General features: G+C 44.1%; 1 protein-coding gene across 1 annotated transcript in view; it reads right to left on the minus strand.

Moving 5' to 3' along the window:
- ADAM17 (ADAM metallopeptidase domain 17) overlaps nucleotides 1-21,670 on the minus strand; it is a 170,617-nt gene that overhangs the window by 142,353 nt on the left and 6,594 nt on the right. Inside the window, exon 2 of the mRNA XM_033936709.1 lies at nucleotides 14,956-15,088. Within this exon, the coding sequence (XP_033792600.1) occupies nucleotides 14,956-15,088 (133 nt within the window). The remainder of the gene's footprint in view (nucleotides 1-14,955; nucleotides 15,089-21,670) is intronic.

The following is a 21,670-nucleotide window of genomic DNA, read 5'->3' on the forward strand; positions in this document are numbered from 1 at the left end:
ATGCACCTGGGCAGCCAAAATCCATGCAAGATGTACACCTTTAATGGTAAAATCCTACAAAGGACTGTAGCAGAACGTGACTTAGGGGTGATCATCTAAAATTAATTCTGCAATGGTTATAACTGCTCAGGAAAAGGCCTCAGAATAGGAGCCTGCGCACAGTCTATCACAGACTGAAACTTCAGCATAGCTGCTCCTTGCTCCAATCACTGGCCAAAAAAAACTGAGAGTTTATTCAGTACAGTTTACTTAAAGTTTGAATAAATATAGTTTTTTAACTTTTTAGATGTTTAGATAAAAATCATGAATTCTTCTCCCTAAAGGCTATCGTTATTCCAGAAGGCTATTGTATACCAGAATAAAAGAGGAAGAGACTTTAAACGGTACTTGACCCAGCATGAACAGCGCTGGATTGATCGTCTGGGTTCCCTTGCCCCGGGCGGTCTAAATAAAAGTTTTGAATGGCAACATTTTTACTAGTTTCATTCTATGTAATCGTATTTGGGCTTTAAACTCCCCCGTTAAGGGTTAATATCGGGGAGTATGACATCAGCTCGTCCCGGTACGTTGCCTTGTCAGCACGCTGAGGCACAAGTATTAATAGCACTGTCGGTGCCATATTTCCCCTGTTTGCGAGCTTTTGGCAGCTTTCAACGGAACAGTGAGTCTGACTTGTATTTTACGATAGGAACATTTTGAATGTTATGACTCTTATGATATTATCTGATTACTTTATAGATGCCTGCATGTTTTTGCCTATGGCCCTGAAGCAGTGGACTGAGTGATATATCCACGAAACGCTGGCCACGTCGGCAACTTTTCGGCAACTCACAGGCAACATATGAACTAACTACAACGTTGAGATAAGTATCCAGTTGTCAAATTCTTTCTCAAACTAATAGAGAGATGTACCTATAGTTTACAAAAAGGTTAAAAAAAAAGTTTAAAATAAGTTTTAAAAAGTTAAAAAACTATATTTATTCAAACTTTAAGTAAACTGTACTGAATAAACTCTCAGGTTTTTTTGGCCAGTGATTGGAGCATGGAGCAGCTACGCTGAAGTTTCAGTCTGTGATAGACTGTGCGTAGGCTCCTATTCTGAGGCCTTTTCCTGAGCAGTTATAACCATTGCAGAATTAATTTTAGATACATACTCTCTGGAAGTGGTATTTGGTATCATTTTTGTATATTGTGTTTTGAACCACTTCGGGTGAATATATCTTGGTGATCATCAGTGAGGACATGAAGACTGCCAAGCAAGTGGAGAAAGCTTCATCTAAGGCTAGACATAAATCATAGGTTGTATTCGTAGGAGTTTCGTCAGTCGTAAGCCCGAAGTCATTATGCCATTGTATAGATCCATGGTGAGACCCCATCTGGAGTACTGTGTACAATTTTGGAGGCTGCATTACCGCAAAGATGTGCTGAGACTTGAGTCGGTCCAGCGTATGGCCACCCGGATGGTCTCGGGACTCAAGGATCTCCCGTATGAGGAAAGGCTGAAAAAATTGCAGCTATACTCACTCGAGGAATGCAGAGAGAGGGGAGACATGATCGAGACGTTCAAATATCTCACGGGCCGTATCGAGGTGGAAGAGGATATCTTCTTTTTCAAAGGCCCCATGGCAACAAGAGGGCATCCGTGGAAAATCAGGGGTGGGAAATTACACAGTGACACCAGGAAATACTTCTTCACCGAGAGGGTGGTTGATCACTGGAATGATCTTCCACTGCAGGTGGTCGAGGCCAGGAGCGTGCCTGATTTTAAGTCAAAATGGGATCACCACGTTGGATCTCTTCACAGAGAAAGGTAGGGGAGGGTTATTGGGGTGGGCAGACTTGGTGGGCCGTGGCTCTTATCTGCCGTCTATTTCTATGTTTCTATGTTTCTAGTAGAAGTAGGTGTAGATCGAGGCTTAGTTGAGGAAGGGCGCTCCTTAGAAGAAGAACTATGCCTGGAAGGATGCCTCGATGAAGGCCTCGATCGTCTTGGAAGCAGATCTCGAAGATCGAGGAGACTTCGCCTCGGAGAGGGAAGCAGCCGAAGCCACCAAAGAATGGATAGGACTGGAGGCTGTAGATTGAAACTCCAGAGGCTTGATGGAGGAACCTCAATTCACTCCCAAAGACTCTACTCCTTGTATGGAGTGTGAGGATTCCTGTCTGGCAAAGAATCTGCTCCATGCTTCACGTGCTTAGATGCCAGGCCAGACACTCACAGAGACTCTGCTCCCTGAAAAGAGGGTGTAGACTCAGACTGAGGCATTGGAAGAGGCTCGACCTCGCGGGAGTCTGCAGGATGCCTAGGCTGGATTAGAATAGCTAGTTTCGGTCCCATTTTGGTGAGAAACTGAACAAATTGCTTCTCTAACATGGTCTGGAAAGAAGCCAGCAAAGATAGATCTGCGTCTGAAACTGGACCACCTACATTGCCTGGAGGTTCCACCGAGGCAGTGGAAATGTTCTTCGACTTGGAAGTCTTAGGCACCTTAAGCACTACTGGTGGAACTGTCTGCTGAGCTATCTGACCTGAGGATACAGGGGAAGATATAGCAGACGTTGTTGAGGAAAGAGCCGCTGCAAATGAAGAAGGTCTGATGAGGCTCGAAGTTGAAGCAGTGGAGGCAGGAGGGCCCTCGGTCGAAGGCGAGACCGAGGTCGGCTTCGGAGTCGAAGAAGTGGACGAATCTATCTGGAAGATGTTTAAGGGCTCGAGGTTGAAGAGTAGCACAGCGTTCGCATGACTTCGGATGATGTTATGGCCCAAGGCACTTGAGGCACCTGGTGTGAGGGTCCATGAGAGAAATCGCACGTTGACACTGGCTACACTTCTTGAAGCCTGTTGCTGGCCGGGACATAGAAGGAAAAACAGCTGCTGCAAGGTCGAAGCACCTGGGCTGCGGCTGAGCGGCCTGCCCTGGCAGCCAAACGGAAGAAATAAAAACATTTTTTTTTAAAACTAGAAATAAAATAAAGAAAGTACGAACAGCAATTCGTGAAGAAAAACAACACAAACCGCGGAGTAGAGAAGCTATGAAGTGAAAAATTAAATGCAGAGAGTCAAAGACGGACTTTTCAGCTCCGCGGAAAACTGAGAACTGAGGAGACGCACCCTACGCTGGGCGGGAAGGCACTCGAGCATGCGCAGTGCGGTTGACTCGAAACTTCTAGTTTCTACAAGCAAGTCTGCTTACAAGCTTCCGCATCCGGGCTCCGTCGATGACGTCACCCATATGTGAGAATAGGCTGCCTGCTTGTCCTGGGATAAACAAGAGCTGCGCCTATATTAAAAAAAGGCCCCCCCCCATGCGACAGCAAACTACCCCCCAACACACAAGCCTGGTGGTCTAGTGGACCATCCCCCCTCTAATCTCCCTGTACCCACCAGCAGAAAGCTCCACCACCCAAACAGCCCCCCGCCACACTGAGTCTGGTGGTCTAGTGCAGTGTTCCTCAACTTCGTCAAGCTAAGTACTCCCTAAGTCTAACAAATATCAACCGAGTACCCATGCCCAGGCTCATCCCAGATCCACCCAGGCCCCGCCCCCCATAATAGTAGTACTAATTATAATGCGATTTCTTCCATCCATTTTTCATATACACATAATGGTAACCACAAAATAAAAAAAACCCCACAAAGAACACTGTAAGCAGAGAAAATGTTAATTATCATTTATATTCATTTTTTTTCAAAGAGATCAAGGAAGATGACTTTAAAATATGCAATGTCAGTAACAACTATAGAAAAATAGACAAATATAGCGCAAAATATAGACAGCAGATATAAATTCTCAAAACTGGCACATTTCGATAACTAAATTGAAAATAAAATCATTTTTCCTTCCTTTGGTTCAGTGATTTCATGAGTCTCTGGTTTGCATTTCCTTCTGACTGTGCATCCAATATTTCTTTCTGCCTCCTGCATGCATCCTCTCCTCCAGACCTCATTCCCTTCCCCAAACGACATCTCTCTCTGTCCCTCCATGAGTCCAACTTTTCTTCCCCTCTCCTCAACCCCCATTGGCAACATGTCTCCCTCTCTCTCAATTTTCTTCTCTCATTTCCTCCCTTGCTGCAAAGGGAGTGGGGAAAGAGATCCAGGGTACATCTCTCCCACATTCAACATTTCTCCCTCCTTTCCACTAGTCCAACATTTCTTTCTCTCTGCCTCCTGCACACTTCCTCTCTTCCAGGCCTCATTCCCTCCCCGAACTAATATCTCTCTATCCCTCCATGAGTCCATCTTTTTACTCTCCGCCCTCTCCCCCTTCCCGAGTGTAACATTTCTCCTTCCTTCCTTTCTGCCCTCCCCATCCATCTCTCCGCTCCATGGTACGACCTCATCTGGAATAGTATGTTCAATCCTGGTCTCCTTATCTCAAGAAAGATATAGCGGCACTAGAAAAGGTTCAAAGAGCGAACAAGATGATAAAGAGGATGGAATTCCTTTCGTTTGAGGAAAGACTAAAAAGGTTAGAGCTCTTCAGCTTGCAAATGAGATGGCTGAGGTGAGATATGATTGAAGTCTACAAAATCCTGAGTGGAGTAGAACGGGTACAAGTGGATCGATTTTTTACCCCGTCAAAAATTACAAAGACTAGGGGACACGCAATGAAGTTACAGGAAATACTTTTAAAACCAATAGGAGGAAATATTTTTTCACTCAGAGAATAGTTGAACTCTGGAACGCGTTACCAGAGGATGTGGTATGAGTGGATAGCGTAGCTGGTTTTAAGAAAGGTTTGGACAATTTCCTGAAGGAAAGTCTATAGTCTATTATTGAGAAAGACATGGGGGAAGCCATTGCTTGCCCTGAATCGGTAGCATGGAATGTTGCTGCTCCCTGGGTTTTGGCCAGGTACTAGGGACCTGGATTGGCCACCGTGAGAACAGGCTACTGGGCTTGATGGACCATTGGTCTGATCCAGTAAGGCTATTCTTATGTTCTTATGAGTCCAACACTTTCTGCCTCCTGCACACTTTCTCTCTTCTCCTCGCCCCTTCCCTCAAGTGTGACATCCCTCCTTCCTACCCTCAAGTCTATCTCTCCCCAACTCCACTCAATTATTCTCTCCCCATGCTCCATTTCTCCCTCTACCATCACTCTCACTCATCCTGCAACAATTTCCCTTTCTTCCTTCCCTCCCCCAAACCCCACTCACAATTAATATGCTCTATCCTCATGAACCATCTCACCCTCCCCTCCAGTGTGCAGCACCTTTCCTTTCTCTCCCCTTTAAGTCCAGCAGCATCTTTCCCGTCCTCTCTCGCCAGGTCCAGCAGCACCTCTTCTCCCTTTCTTTTCCCTCCCCCTTGTCCAACAGAACTTCTCCCTTTCCTCATGTCCAGAGGTACCTCGCCTTTCCCTAGCGACAGTTCACTGTGTGCTTTTAACTTCCCCACGCTGCTAGCGTTAGTTTACCCGCGATTCCATCAGGCAGCTAGGCCGGCCCACCTCCAATGATGCAACTTCCTGTTTCATCAGAGGTGGTCCAGCCTTGCAAAAGTCCTGAGGCTGCCTGATGGAACCGCTGCTAAACTAACACTAGTGGTAGCTTTGTGGGGAAGTTAAAAGCATGCAGTGATCTTCTGCAAGGGAGAGGATAGTATGACGCAGGATCTGATCACGTTGGAAAACTGGTCCTCGACATGGCAGCTGGGCTTCAACGCTAAGAAATGTAAGGTCATGCATCTCGGCAGCGGAAATCCATGCAAAACTTACACCTTGAATGGAGAAACACTAGCTAAGACTTCAGAAGAACGGGACTTGGGTGTGATCGTCAGTTCAGACATGAAGGCTGCCAAACAAGTGGAGCAGGCCTCATCCAAGGCAAGGCAAATGTTGGGATGTATCAATAGAGGCTTTATCAGCCGTCAACCTGAAGTCATAATGCCGCTCTACAGAACCATGGTGAGACCTCACCTGGAATACTGTGTGCAATTTTGGAGACCACACTACCAAAAAGACGTGCTTCGAGCTGAGTCGGTCCAGCGAATGGCCACTAGAATGGTCTCCGGACTCAGGAGTCTCCCATACGAGGAAAGACTGAACAAACTGCAGCTCTACACTCTTGAGGAGCGTAGAGAAAGGGGAGACATGATTGAGACGTTTAAGTACATCACAGGTCGTGTCGAGGCGGAAAGCGATATTTTCTGCCCCAAGGGATCCTCGATCACAAGGGGACACCCGTTCAAACTCAGAGGAGGGAAATTTAATGGTGACACCAGGAAGTATTTCTTTACAGAAAGGGTAGTAGATCACTGGAACAAACTTCCGGTGCAAGTGGTCGAAGCCACCAGTGTACTCGACTTTAAAAATAAATGGGACATCCACGTAGGATCCCTACGGGGGTCGAGCTAAGGAACTGGGTCATTAGTACTCGGACTCGATGGGGTGGGACAGAAGAGTGGGCAGACTTGGTGGGCTGTAGCCCTTTTCTGCCGTCATCTTTCTATGTTTCTATGTTTCTACTACTGAGCCGGTGATTCCATCAGGCAGTCTCGGGGCCTTTACTAAGCCAGCCCACCTCCGATGATGCAACTTCCTCTTTCGTCAGAGGCAGGCCGGAAGGAGGCTGGGGAGAGAAGACAAGGAATGCAGGAGATATGCAATGACAGAAGGAAGGGAGACATATGCGACGGCAGAAGAAAGTTGGGAGTCATACAGCGCCAGTGCCGCATACCCCCCCAAAGCGGCATGGTACTGCGTGTTGAGAAACACTGGTCTAGTGGGCCATACCCCCAACTCTACCCCTGTACCTTTTTTTTTTTTTTAGTTTAAATATTATTACATATAATAACAAGGAAAGGATATTACATGGAAATCAAAAGAAAGAAATACAATTCCTGTTTATAAATCCTCTAGTCCACATCATGGGAGAGTAACCTGATCAGCAAGGAAATTAAAACATAATCATGATTAAACCAATCAATTATCAATGGTGCTTGAATATTTCACTGAACTCCTTTCCTATTGAAGTCTAATGGAAATTACTTATTGGTTTCATGCAATTGCAAAAATTGTTCAAGCTGTACTGGATCCCAAAATATATATTCACAATCTTTAAATTTCAAGATACATTTATATGGAAACTTAAGAAAGAATGTAGCTTCCAAGGCTAATACTCTAGGTTTCAGATCCAAAAAAGCCTTCTATTTCAACCGAGTTGCCCTGGTGACATCTGGAAAAATTAATACTCTTATCTCCACAGAATTTTTCATGTTTGTTTTGAAAATAAGCTTTCATTATTAAAGATTTATCTATTTCCTTAGAACATGTCACCAATAGGGTTGATCTTGTATGTATTGTAACAGGTGAGTCTTCCAGGAAACCCGTCAGATCAAACTCTATTGGTTCTAATTGATCTGTTCCCAGATCAGCAGAAACCTTTTTCTTCTGTGGGATATAGTAAGAATTTGTTATGGGCAAAGTTTCTACGTCAGTCAATTTCAAAACTTCTCTAAAATAGTTATGTAACAAAATATCTGATGTTAATAAGTGAGTTTTGGAAAAATTGACTAGGCGTAGATTCTTGGCCCTCAACATGTTTTCCATGAGTTCAAATCGAGTATGAATGAGATGTGAATCCTTAACAGATGAGGAAGAAACTGCTTGCAAAGTTGTAATTTGGGATTTAGTTGTTACAATACGTTTCTCCAAAACTTTCAAATTATCATTGACATTTTCTAATTTATGTACTACTTCTGAAAATTTAGTATTTTGTTTTACCACTGACTTCAGCAGCCCCTCCACCCTAGTATTAATCACCCACAGATCTTTTAAGGAAACATACTGAGACTCTTCCCGGGACTCCTGTATTAGTAAGGCTTCATCCTGAAAGAATAGGGCCTTAGGCATCTCCCCAAAGGACAACAGAGAAGATGCTAACTGCACAGGTGAGCCTGTAGGAAGAGAAGTAGAACCAGTCACTGGGTCACTACCTCGAGACATATGGGGAGGAGGAGGTGGTATGATGCCCCTGAAAAAGAGTCAATGTTCACATTTTGACCACTCACACTAGTTGGTACAAAGTGTCTATCAATGGGGCCAGGTAAAATAGGTGTCGAAACTTTAGCCCTCACATTTCTCTTCTCCATTGGAAAAAAGATAGAAAAATAATAACTTCACACTTATCTTTACTTTAAAGACTCCCTGTGTCTCCTGAGTCTCCAAAGGGGCTCCTAAAGGGCCTGGCATGCCCCTCAATGCATGCCCCTCCGGCCACACCCTCCGGCTGCACGTCTGTGGCCACACGCTGCAGTGGCGGCTCACTTTTCACTCGCAGGTGAAAGGCCCCGATGACATCTGTCTCCGCGGGTGCCCGCAGGGAAACGGCACCCAAAATCGCCCTCCTCTGATGTTGTTATACAGAGCACTGAACTCCCAGCAGGTAAGAAACAGTCCCTCTCAGCAGAACCTCTCTCAAGCAGACTCTCCCTGTATCTTTTTTAGAAGACTGGCAAGAGGGATATTCCCGCCCGCCAGCAGGCCCACCTCTTCAAAATGGTGGGCTTTCCCCTTTCTGGTGCATCCTAGAATACACCAGGAAGGGGCCTAAGGACCTGAGTGGCCCAGGGGGTGAACTTGCAGGTAGGGGGGGATACTAGGGGGATTCAGATTGGGGATGGCCCAGTAGACCACCAGGCTTGAGATTGTTAGGGGGAGTCCTCGACCCTGCGGTAGAAAGGAGTGGTTATTCCTCCTGCCAATCTTCCGCATGGGGTAGAGGGGGGCATCAACGTGGTATGGTAATGTCGGCTGGGGGGGGAACTACACCACCAAGCTGTTTTGGGGCTTTATTTATGAGGAATCAAGACTGGTGGTGGGTCTAAGAGCTGCTTTATTTTCTTGTCAGTGCCTGAGCCAATCAGTGCTCAGGCACTGATAGGAAAGTAAAGCTACAACAGCTCAGACCCTGCCGGTAAATATCGGCCCCAAATCCTCAGAAATTGAGGGGCGTTCCTTTTTGAGAATTGCCTGGAGAGGTCATTTTAATATTAATGACCTCATTGTACTACAATTGCATAGTATAATCGGAGGCTGCTAGAAAGCACAGAAAAAAACACAGTGAGCCATTTTAATAATTGGCCAGTAAAATACGTGCATTTTACGATGGTTTAGCACCATTGATAAATGCAGTGTGACTTTAGAGAATCCGGCTCTAACTGCACTGAGATGTACCCTTACAGAATTAGTTTTCAAACCAGATTCAGGTCCAGATGCACAAAGCTCCTAACACCACAGTAAAAAATATCATGGTGGAAGCAATTTCTCTTTTACTAGCGATGCTCAGCAGAATAACATGCAAATTATATGCATGCTATTTGTGCAGAGAATAGCCAGTAAAAAAGTGAAGGAATTGGGCCTGGCGCTTTCTCAGAAGAGTAATTACTAGGTACAGCTCTACCCTCCTGTCAAACTGTTCTCCCTTGCCCCGATCAACTGTGCTGTAGGACTCCCCAAAGCTGCCAGCGGCTTTGGGGCTTCCCCTACCACCAGGACCCCCATGCTGGACCCCACTTCTCCCATAGGATCAGTAGGAGGGATGCCCACTCCCTAATGCCAGCAGGCAGGCATCTTCAAAATGGTGGGCCTTCCCCAGGATGCATCATGAAAGGGAAGACCTGCCATTTTGAAGAGGCAGGCCTGGTGGCAGAAGGGAGTCACAAACAAAACACAGAGGAAAAACAATCCAAAAAGGAAAATGTGAAAGAATCAAACAAAATATAATACACAACACGCTTTCATGAAAAAGATTTTATATTGAGGTCAAAAAGTTAATCAAACTTATTTTCATATAATTTATCTAATAATAAGGTTGTGCTCAGAAACATGGAGGAAAAAGGGGAGCAAGTTCCCCAAAACCTCACCACTCAATCATTGTTGTACCTTCAGATAGTTACAACTATGCAAAGCATCTAGGAGCTAGTTGAACAGATAGAACAGTCTTTCAATTTTTAAACGAAGTGTCTTTCACGACTGTGTAAAGGTATCTTGAAGCATTCGTTTGGTGGTGTTTTAAAATTGAGTTCAAAAAGTTCAGAACAAGGTTCCTCCTCTGTCTCCATTTTAATGGACAGAGCTTATCTAATCTATCTTATAAAGCAAGTAAAAGATATACTTTCTGATGAAGGGAAGGACCAGAAGGTATATAGTAGGATTCTTCCACTGAGTACTATGGTAGGTTTTCATCTAAATGGTTGGAGATATCTGAGTTAGACTCCTCAAAATACTCCCTATTAGGGAAATCAGGGAGTGTGTGTTAAGGGGAACGTTGAGTTGCAGGACGATGAGCTGAGGCAGGAGATAATTCCTCCAACAATGACTATATATGCATCAAGTAGGTCTGTGTTGATGCAGATGCCCAGCATTAAGAAGGCATGCATGACCTTGTTTGCAATCGATGCTCTGATGTATCCTTGGGCTGGGCTGAGACAGGCATGGAAAACTTTAATTCCTGAGAAGACTGCAATTGCAAAAGCCCCAAAAACTCCAGATCATAGTCTGGATCTCCTCCTGGAGAGTCAGTACCAGTACTGGAAGAGACAATTGCATGGAAGGAGTCTGATGTACCGGTTGATGTGGTGAAAGAGACCTCAATGTTGAGGTACACCTATGAGGAGACATTATATGGATGGAAGGAGAATGTTCATCCTCTTGTTAATGCTTACTGTACTTTGAGAAAGTTGATGCCTGGGAGGGCACAGTGGCATGACTAGAAGGGAAAGAATATCTATACTTAGCTTTCTTACATGCTATGTCCTTTGAGAGTTGAAGCATCAAAGATGATGTAGAGTCCTATCTGATGCTCTGGAAACAGTGTCAATGCACTTGGCACTGATGCTGATACCAGAGTTATAGGAAGCTGGGTGTTGGGTTCCGAGTCACTCACCATGCTGGGTATCGATGCCGACGTGGTACTGAAAAGTCTGTTGAATTGAATTTTCTAGGCTTTAAGTGACCCCCTTCTATATACAAAGGAAGAGGGTACAGTCAATGTCCTGATGTTCAGGACCCAGACACTGAACACACGAATTATGTAGGTCAGAGCCTGAAATGGTCCGATTTGGTCCAATTGTGACCCTGGGCAAGTCACTCAGTCCTCCATAGCCCCAGGTACGTTAGATAGATTGTGAGCCCACCAGGACAGATAAGAAAAATAATTGAGTACCTGATTGTAAAACCACTTAGATATCCTTGATATGCGGTATATAAAAACCTAATAAACTTAAAACTTGAATTACATCAAGATAATTTTTTTAAGTTGCTTGGTATCACCTTTGGTATAGAGAGGAAAATTGCCAACATTAAATGAAAGCGCTCGATGGCCCAGGGTGCTCGAGTAAAGAGATCCAAAATGATCAATACTCCCGAGCAGGCAAAAAAGACTCAAGGTGGCTTGAAAGCCAAATATTGAAAAGTTGTAAAAATGAAACTAAAGATGGAAGGTATAGAGGAACACGCTAAAAACAAAAGTTATGAGAAAAACTAAAAAAACTAAGGATGGAAAGGTACAAAAAAGATGAAAAGTTTGATGTGCTGAAGAGAAAACTGAAGACACAGCTTCTCAGCTCCATGGAAAACTAAGAACTCATGGTCCCATAAGCCGATGTCGGGTGGGAAGACACTGGCAAACGCACACAGTATGGGCACTGTCTAAAAATTTAAAGCGACCGTGCACTTGGCAGTGTCCATACTGGATTCCATGGATGACGTCACCCACATGTGAGAATTTTTATGACTGCTTGCCCTCAGAGAAACATTTGGATAACCAAAAAAGCACAATCGGCAAATATTTCTTTAAAGAAGGGTAGTTCTAGAACAGATGGTCCTGGTATGAAACTCAAGGGGGACACAAGCAAGAGTAATGGGAAAATGCTTCTCAAGAGAATGAGTGGTGGATGAATGGGACAGCCTCCAATTAGAGATTGTGGAGATAAACACAATTTCAGAATTAAAAAAGAAAGTATGGGATAAAAACTAAGGGCTCCTTTTACAAAGCCGCTTAAACAGTTTAACGCATGTAATAGGGCGCTAATTTGCCAGCCACGCTAGCCGCTACCGCCTCCTCTTGAGCAGGCGGTAGTTTTTCAGCTAGCGCGGGGGTTAGCGTGCGCTAAAAAGTTGCGTGCAATAAAGCCGCTAACGCAGCTTCGTAAAAGGAGCCCTAAGGATCTTTACTGCAAATATGTGAAGGCAAAGTCAGAGATCAAGTGGTTCTTTGGTAGTATACTCAGGAAGAGAAACTGGTCAAATTAGAAAGGCCTTAACTAAATGCAATTCAAAATTTTGCATCGTGCCTATATTTCTAGAACCCGGGGCAAGATTATGGGTCTCTGGGATGATGCTCGCTGTTCCCATTGCCAGAAGGCCCAGGGCACCCTAGTACATATGTTTTTGGAGTGTCCACATGTGGCTCTTTGGCTCCAGGTTCTTCCCTTTTTGGACGACCTGATTGGGAGAGGGGTGCCTAGGGAATATGGCTTGTTGTTATTGGGGGATCAGAGAGATCTTCTTCTTGGGGGGTTTACACTACCGCAGCGGAAATTTCTATACACTGCGCTTTTGCTGGTGAAGAGACTGCTGTTGCAACATTGGGTGTCGCCGACTCCGGCTTCTTTTCACCAGTGGCTCCAGAGACTGTTGGAGGTTGCTGCCTTTGAAATCCATGCTTACAAGGATGCCCTCTCTGGGGATCACCAATCTTATGTTTTCTTGTGGAGAGCGGCCAGACTGGCGGCGGAGGCGGCGGTTTCTGCGGCCTCTTCATGACTCAGTTTGTTTGTTTTTAATTTTCGGCACTGGGGCTTTCGGCCCCTTCCCCCCCCCCCCCTTCTCTCTCAGGCTGGTCTGTGTGGATGGTATGTATGGGTTGGTATGACTGGGGCTGGGTGGGGTGTAGTATGGGTTTCCTGAGTGTTGCGATTAATATGGTACGGTCTGTTTGAGTGGTGCTTGCTATTGGTTTGGTTGTGTGGTATGGATGTTCTGGGGTTGATAAACTAAATGTTTATTGCGGCTATAGCTTACTTTCCCACGGGAGGTTTTTCCTTCCTTTGCTTTCACTGTTGGGAGACTTTTGCTCCTAGTGTTCGGGCTTTGCTGATTTATTCTTATTTTTTTTTGGGGGGGAATGTACCTGTTTGCCCTTGAATCTTTGTTCCTTATGTTTATTGGTAGTTTATGTCTGCTGCCCTCGTGAGCGTGTTCTCTTGTTCTGGATCTTTTGTTCATTGATTGTTACAGGGCTATTGGCCCTGAGTCTTGTATTGCTGTTGGCTGCTTTAACAATAAAAATTATTTACAAAAAAAAAAAGAAAGGCCTTAACTGTTGCATATTCTATTTCACAGTATGTAATAATTTGCAGAAGACAATGCCTGTAGATTTCTTAAAACTTATGTCAGTGTGATTTATAAGAGCCCTTAAAAATAATTAAAAGCTAATTTAGAAAATATTACCTTGGTTTATTGGTCAAGCACTACCTAGGCAATTAACACCAGTCTTCACACAGAAAAACATACAATGGTGGAATAAGAGGAGCCACCCCCCAACTTACCCTCAAAAGATGTCAGTTAACTTTCCTAATCTAATCTAATCTAAACCTTAAGTTTATATACCGCATCATCTCCATGAGAATGGAGCTCGACACGGTTTACAAGAACTTAAAATAGTGGGTAGAGAAGAAGAAAAAGGATTACATGAACTTATGTGTAGAAGGGGGGGAGAGAAAGGGGGGAAGGACAGAGCTACAATTTGCTGAAAAACCAGGTTTTCAGTTGTTTGCGGAATAACTGAAGGGAGCTCAGGTTCCGCAGAGGAGTGGTGAGGTCGTTCCAAAGACCTGTGATTTTGAAGAGAAGGGATTTTCCCAGTTTGCCTGAATAGTGGATGCCGCGTGGAGAGGGGAAGGCTAGTTTAAGCCTTTGGGCAGTTCTGGAGGAGTCGGGACTGGAGGAGTTGAAAGACAGTGGGATAAGAGGAGGCAGGATTCCGTGAATGATCTTGAAAGCCAGGCAGGAACATTTGAAATGGATTCTGGAGATTATTGGGAGCCAATGAAGTTTGGCAAGGAGTGGGGAGGCATGGTCAGACTTGCGTTTTGAGAAGATCAGTTTGGCTGCAGTATTCTGGATTAGCTGGAGTCTTAGAATACTTTTTTTGATAGATTTAAGTAGATGGCATTGCAGTAATCTAGTTTGGAGAGGATGATGGATTGGACAAGGATGGTAAAGTGTTGTTGGCTGAAGTAGGATCTAGCTTTCCTCAGCATGTGAAGGCTGAAAAAGCATGATTTTGTCAAGGAGTTGAGGTGGTCATTGAGGGAGAGAGAGGAATCGATAGTGATACCAAGGACCTTGCATGAGAACTCGAGCTGTAGTGTATCGCCTGTGGGTAGTGTGAAAAGTGTGGGCAGGTGTTCGAATTTTGGGCCGAGCCAGAGTAGTTTTGTTTTAGATTCGTTTAGTTTCATCTGTACCGAGAGGGACCAGGCACGGAGTCTCATTATGCAAGCTGTAATGTTTTCGTGGAGGTTGGTGAGGTTCTGGTCAGTCTCAAGGAGGACAAGGATGTCATCTGCATAAGTGTAGATTGTTTCCAGGGGGGATAGTTAAAAGAGTTTCAGGGAGGACATGTAGATGTTAAAGAGAATAGGGGAAAGGGGTGATCCTTGAGGGACACCGCAAGATGGAGTCCAAGGAGTGGACATGGTGCCATTTGTGTTGACAGTGTAGGAACGGGAGCGTAAGAAGTTTGAGAACCACATTAGGACGGTGGAGTCGATTCCAATCTCGGAAAGTTGGTAAAGTAGTATGTCATATATCATTCATGTATGTTAAACTTTTAATGACATTACGCTCATAAATATAAAGTCACAAACCCTTCATTTCTTGTAGAGCTCAGCAAGCTGAAAAATACCCCCATGCATGAAAAACTTGCAAGGGCAGCTCGTTACCTATTAAGGGCTGAGAAGCTTAGCATTCTCTCTATGTGCGACTCTGTCTGTACATCCCGCTTCCTTAAGGAGTGCTGCTGGATATTTTCAAGGGAGATAATATCATAGTCCGACAACATGGAATCAAGGCCCTCTGAAACAGACAGAGAAAATTTAGTACCATTTGTCCTAGCTGGATTAGGCAACAAAGAACAGACTATTTCTTCCACCTTATTCTGTAAAAAGAATCCCCTATTACAATAAAGACATTAACATCACATACATCTAACCAGCCAAATCTATTATTTTTACATTCTTAACAATTTTTTTCAGCTTAACAACTCGGGCACTACAATTTGATATTATATCAGCAAATCTGTGAACTCTTCATGTCTTATGTTATGTTTTTTATATATATATGGTCTTATATCCCACCAAATCCAACGAAGCAGGTTGCAATAGCATTATCGCTACACTTAAGAATAAACATAGAATGTAAAGTTAAACTCAGATTAAACTCCTAACAGACTTCTGATATATCAGTTACAAACAGCATTTTCATTTTACAGATATAGACATACAGTGCAAAATCAGGGTCGTGCTAAACCCCTGACCAAGATTTCTGGAAAAGCCAAATTTTCAGGGCTTTTTTTGAAACAGAGCGAAAGTACCTTACAACATACTTATTGTTAACTTACATCATAAGCACATCCTTTTTTCTTCAAACCACCATTTCTCTTCATCCCTCCCTCCCATAATTCTTTTCCCTAACCCTCCCTTCTCCTCATGCTCTGTCAACTGCCTATGCTTATCTTCCGTTTACCTACCCCCTACTTTGGACCATATCAGCTTATTGCTGAATGGTCCATGAACGGTTTTCAAATATAGTCAAGCCTTTTGCACTCATCATTCTTATAGCCATTGGTTTTTCCATTATAATAATATTTAGAGCTGCAAAAATCCACAGGAACAGTGCAGTTTAGGGGGTGAAGAACTTTTGTACACGAAAGAGGAGAACTTGGGAGTGATAGTATATAATGATCTTAAGGTGGCCAAACAGATTGAAAACAGATTGGCATAAGCTAGTGGATGCTAGGATAAATAGGGAGAGATATGGTCAGTAGGAAAAAGGAGGTATTGATGCCCCTCTATAAGACTCTGGTGAGACCTCATTTAGAATACTGTGTACAATTATGGAGACTGCACTTCAAAAAAATATAGAAACGATGGAGTTAAAATGTTTTAACGATGTTAAAATGTTTATTTTATTTTTATTTTTCCTCTAACTCTACTTTTCACTTCTCTATTACCCTCCAGGTACTTTAGTTAGATTGTGAGCCTTCGGGACAGTAAGGGAATTTTTCAAGTACCTTTCTTATTTCTAATCTTAATGTATATTTTCTGTAAACCGCTTAGAACCTAACGGATGTAGCGGTATATAAGAAATAAATTACATTACATTACATTACATACTGTCTGAACTGATTTTCCAATTGCTCTATACCAGTTTATCGCAAACTGTGTGCCGCGGCACACTAGTGTGCCTTTTGAGATTTTAAGTATGCCGTGGCTCACAGGGCAGGAAGAGAGGCTCCGATGCCTGTGTCAGCTGACTTCTACCGTCATGCACGTATCTGCCGGGACTCCTGCTTTCCTCATCTCGGCATCCCCGGGACTCCTGTCTTCCTCGTCTCCGTGCCCCCGGACCAGCAGCGGCAGCTCTGTGCTTTTAACTTCGGCACACAGCTGCCACTAGCAGTAGTTTAGCCTGGTTTAATCAGGCAATCTCGGGCCCTTTGCTAGGCCGGCCCGCATCGCAGGGAAGGGGAAAGTAGTACTGCTGGATAGGGGGGAAGAGGGAAGGGAGAAGTGATAATGCTGGACATGGGAGCAGGGGAGGGAGAAGGGGTACTGCTGGACATTGGGAGCAGGGAAGGGAGAAGAGGTGCTGCTTTACATGGCAGAAAGGGAGGGAAAGGTAAGGTGCTACACACTGGAAGGGAGGGTGAGATGGTGCATGGGTTGGAAGATGGGAGGATGGATGCCACTTAAGGGAAGAGGCAAGGACAGAGAGAGAAAGCGTGCAGGAGGGAGAAAATGTTGGACACATGGAGAGGGCGAGATGGATGGGGAGGATAGAAAGGAGGGAAGGAGAAATGTTATACTCTGGGGAAGGGGGAGATGGCAGAGTGAAAAGTTGGACTCATGGAGGAGAGGGAGAGAGATGTTGGTTGGGGGAGGGAAGGAGGACCAGAGGAAAAGCATGCAGAAGGAAGAGAGAAAAAATGTTGGACTGGGAGGAGGATCAGAAAGGAGGGGAGATGGACTGCAGGGGGCAGAAAGGAGGAAGGGAAAGAGAAAGGTTACACTGGGGAGGAAAAATGAGTACAGGAAGGGAGAGATGAGGTTCAACATGGATAAGTATAAAGTGATGCATGTAGGTAACAAAAATCTCATGTACGAATACAGGATGTCTGGGGCGGTACTTGGAAAGACCACCCAGGAAAGAGACTTGGGAGTTATGATCGACAAGTTGATGAAGCCGTCCAAGCAATGTGCAGCAGCGGCAAAAAGGGCAAACAGAATGCTAGGAATGATAAAGAAGGTTATCAGATCAGAGAAGGTTATCATGCCGCTGTACTGGGCCATGGTGCGCCCTCACCTGGAGTACTGCATCCAGCATTGGTCGCTGTACATGAAGAAGGACACGGTACTACTCGAAAGGGTCCAGAGAAAAGCAACTAAGATGGTTAAGGGGCTGGAAGAGTTGCCGTACAGTGAAAGATTAGAGAAACTGAGCCTTTTCTCCCTCGAACAGAGGAGACTAAGAGGGGACATGATCGAAACATTCAAGGTACTGAAGGGAATAGACTTAGTAGATAAGGACAAGTAGTTCACCCTCTCCAAGGAAGGGAGAACGAGAGGGCACTCTCTAAAATTGAAAGGGGATAGATTCCGTACGAACATAAGGAAGTTCTTCTTCACTCAGAGAGTGGTAGAAAACTGGAAAGCTCTTCCGGAGTCTGTCGTAGGGGAAAACACCCTCCAGGGATTCAAGACAAAGTTAGAAAATTCCTGCTGAACCACAACGTACGCAGATAGAGCTAGTCTCAGTTAGGGCGCTGGTCTTTGACCAAGGGCTGCCACGTGAGCGGACTGCTGGGCACGATGGACCTCTGTTCTGACCCAACAGCGGCAATTCTTATGTTCTTATGAGATATCAGACCAGGGAATGGAAGGGAAGGAGGGGAGTGTGGTAGTGCGCAGTCAATAAAGATTTTTTTGAACCCCCGCTTGATAGACAATGTTACAATAATCAAGCTGGCTCAGAACCAGAGATTGCACCAAAAGTCTGTGGAGATGGGAAAAAACATGGAAAATATTTGTAGTATGCCAAGTCTTTGACAAGCAGAAAAAAAAGAGTGCATAACTGAAAGCGACCTAAATGGCAGAATAAACAGAAGAACTAATAACCCTAAGCTAGAGATGAGGCAGATATATTGTGTTTCTTATATCCATCTGTTAAATATTTCTTTGAATATGAAGTTCCAACCAGAACTAAGAACCTATTGTTGCATTTTAATGCATCTTCTTTCCACAACACCCACTCTGAATTCTGCCTGCTGCTACTTTCACAGCTCTGTTAGAGATCTAATATATAACATGCATAAGTTTCAAAGTAATTAGAATGGAAAGAATGCTTATGAGATAGTTTTCTGTACACATGTTGGTATGCACATGTGTACTTCTGTACATGGTGTCCTAACAATACTACATTTTCAGGCATGTCATGCTGGAAAAGGGGAAACAAGGACATGAGGACTTTAATGGAGATATATTTATTTGATTCAGAAAATATTCTCTTTTTTGACATTTCCATGTGTACTTCTTTGATAATGAGAATTAGACTGCAAAATCTGCCAAAACAGACTATCACTTAGCCTTACTGTACCCAAGTCATTTGAGCTTCCTGAGAATATACTCTTAGTTTCTATTCCTTGGAACTTCATCTTTAACTCTTCCTTGTAACTAGGGAGAATAAAACAATAAAACATTGGATTTCTTTGATTTAAATCAGATTTGTTATTTAAATTGGATTTTTTTAAAATAAAATACTTTTTTGAGGAAATATCCAGTTTTCTATTTGAGAAACATTATAGTCCAAAAGTTATTCTTCTTGAAATAAGGATTAATTTTAAATTATGTAGCATGAAGAAAGGCCTAGCGAAGCTTGAAGAATGGTCTGAAATTTGGCAGCTAAAATGTAATGCTAAGAAATGCAAGGTCATGCATCTGGGCTGCAAAAATCTGAAGGAATGGTACAGTTTAGGGGGTGAAGGGACTTGGGTGTGATTGTATGTGATGATCTTAAGGTGGCCAAACAGGTTGAAAAGGTGACGGCGAAAGCTAGAAGGATGCTAGGGCGTATAGCAGGGGTGTCTAATGTCGGTCCTCGAGGGCCGCAGTCCAGTCGGGTTTTCAGGATTTCCCCAATGAATATGCATGAGATCTATTTGCATGCATTGCTTTCAATGCATATTCATTGGGGAAATCCTGAAAACCCGACTGGACTGCGGCCCTCGAGGACCGACATTGGACACCCCTGGCGTATAGGAACAGGTATGGCTAGTAGGAAAAAGGAGATATTGATGCCTCTGTAAAAGACTCTGGTGAGACCTCATTTAGAATATTGTATACAATTCTGGAGACCGCATCTTCAAAAAGATATAAAAAGGATGGAGTCTGTCCAGAGGAAGGCTACTAAAATGGTGCTTGGTCTTCGTAATAAGGCATATGGGGGCAAACTTAAAGATCTCAATATGTATAGTTTGGAGGAAAGGCGGGAGAGGGGAGATATGATAGAGACGTTTAAATACCTATATGGCATAAATGAGCACGAGTCAAGTCTCTTTCAATTGAAAGGAAGTACTGGAATGAGAGGACATAGGATGAAGTTGAGGTGATAGGCTACAGAGTAATCTAAAGAAATACTCTTTTGCAGAGATGTTGGTAGATGCGTGGAACAGAAGAAGTGGTGGAGACAGAGATTGTGTCTGAATTCAAGAAGGCGTGGGATAGGCACATGGGATATTTCAGAGAGAGAAAGATAATGGTTACTGCGGAGGAGCATAGATGGACCATTTGGCTTTTATCTGCCATCATGTTTCTATGAGGCTGTATAGTCATGCAATGTTTAAATTTTTTGGTAAATGAATTCCATTAATCTATTTATAAAGTCATGGGCATTATTTTTATTTTATTTATTTAAAAAGCTTATTACCCACTTAAATCTAAGCAGGTTACAAACTACATACAAATTTATAACTTAACAAATAAAATCTAAATATAAAATAAAACATTAGTGCCCTCTTTTACTAAGCCGCGATAGAGCCTGAACGTCCACACGGTAGCGTCAAACAAAAGAATGCAGAGAAGACCAAACCGCTGCCTTACAGATATCCACTGGAGGCCCAAGAGAAGACTCAGCTCTAGAGGCTGCCTGACCCTGAGTGGAATGAGCCTTGAGAAAATCTGGAACAGACTTCTTCTGAAAAAGATAGGCAAAAGTGATAGTCTCTTTGATCCAGCATACAATGGTAGCCTTGGAAGTGCCGAACCCTTACGAGGACCCGCCAAGAGGACAAAAAGATGATTCGACTTCCGGAACTCCTGGGTCCACTGAACATAAGCGCGAAGGACCTGACAGACATCCAACTTGTGCAACTGCCTCTGTTCCAAAGAAACTTCCCGGCTACCCAAGACTGGGAGTACAATGGACTAGTTAACATGAAAAGGAAAGACCACTTTTGGCAGAAAGGAAGGAACAGGCGCAGCACAAAACCATGTCTTGCAGAAGTAATGGCTACCAGAAACACTGCCTTGAGAGCAAGATCCTTCAACAAGCAGGAACCCAGGCCTCAAAGGGAGAGGGCATGAGCACAGACAAGACCAGACTGAGATCGCTGGCTGGAACTGAAGACCATACTGGAGGCCAAAGCAATTTAGCCACCTTCAAAAAGTGAACCATGTCCGGAAAAGTTAAATGCTTACCATGCAGCAAAACGCAGACAAAGCTGCAAGCTGAACACGGAAAGAAGATCAGGCCATCCTGCAAAAAATCCATGATGTGAGGCAAAGAGGCGCGAAAGGAAACCACTCCACGTGCAGCATAGCAGTCTTCAAAAATATGCCAAACACGCGCATAAGCCCAAGAAGTGGAAAGCCTCTGGGACCCCAAGAGAGTGGAGATCACTATCTGAATACTTTTTCTTAGGCATTCTCTCTCAAGAGCCAAGCTATAAGACAAAAGGGACCCAGATCGAACATTGGAATGGGGCCCTTCCTCAGGACCTTTTTTTCAGAACAGACTCCACTGGCTCTCTGAGCCATATGCCTTGCCAGTATCAGTGGCAAGGCTTACAGCTGAGGTACCTCTACAACAATTTGGGGGAGATGCAGCTGAGGTACCTCTACAACAATTTGGGGGAAATGGAAGAAAGAAGGGACTCAACACATGACCCATTGAGTGCGACACCCCCAAGGTTGGACGGACCCCCAAACAGAGTTCCCCCCATGCTCAGTCCAGCACCAGAATGGGGAAAAGGAACACTATATAAATTCCAACAGCCCTACCAAGGGGAGACTGGCACAACTCATCTACCATCTGCTGAAGACTGAGAACAGACTGGTAAGATAGACAGAGGGAGGTACAGCTATTAGAACTACAGCCAAAAGT

This window comes from Geotrypetes seraphini, chromosome 3 (assembly GCF_902459505.1).
Source record: "Geotrypetes seraphini chromosome 3, aGeoSer1.1, whole genome shotgun sequence".
NCBI classification, from domain to species: domain Eukaryota; kingdom Metazoa; phylum Chordata; class Amphibia; order Gymnophiona; family Dermophiidae; genus Geotrypetes; species Geotrypetes seraphini.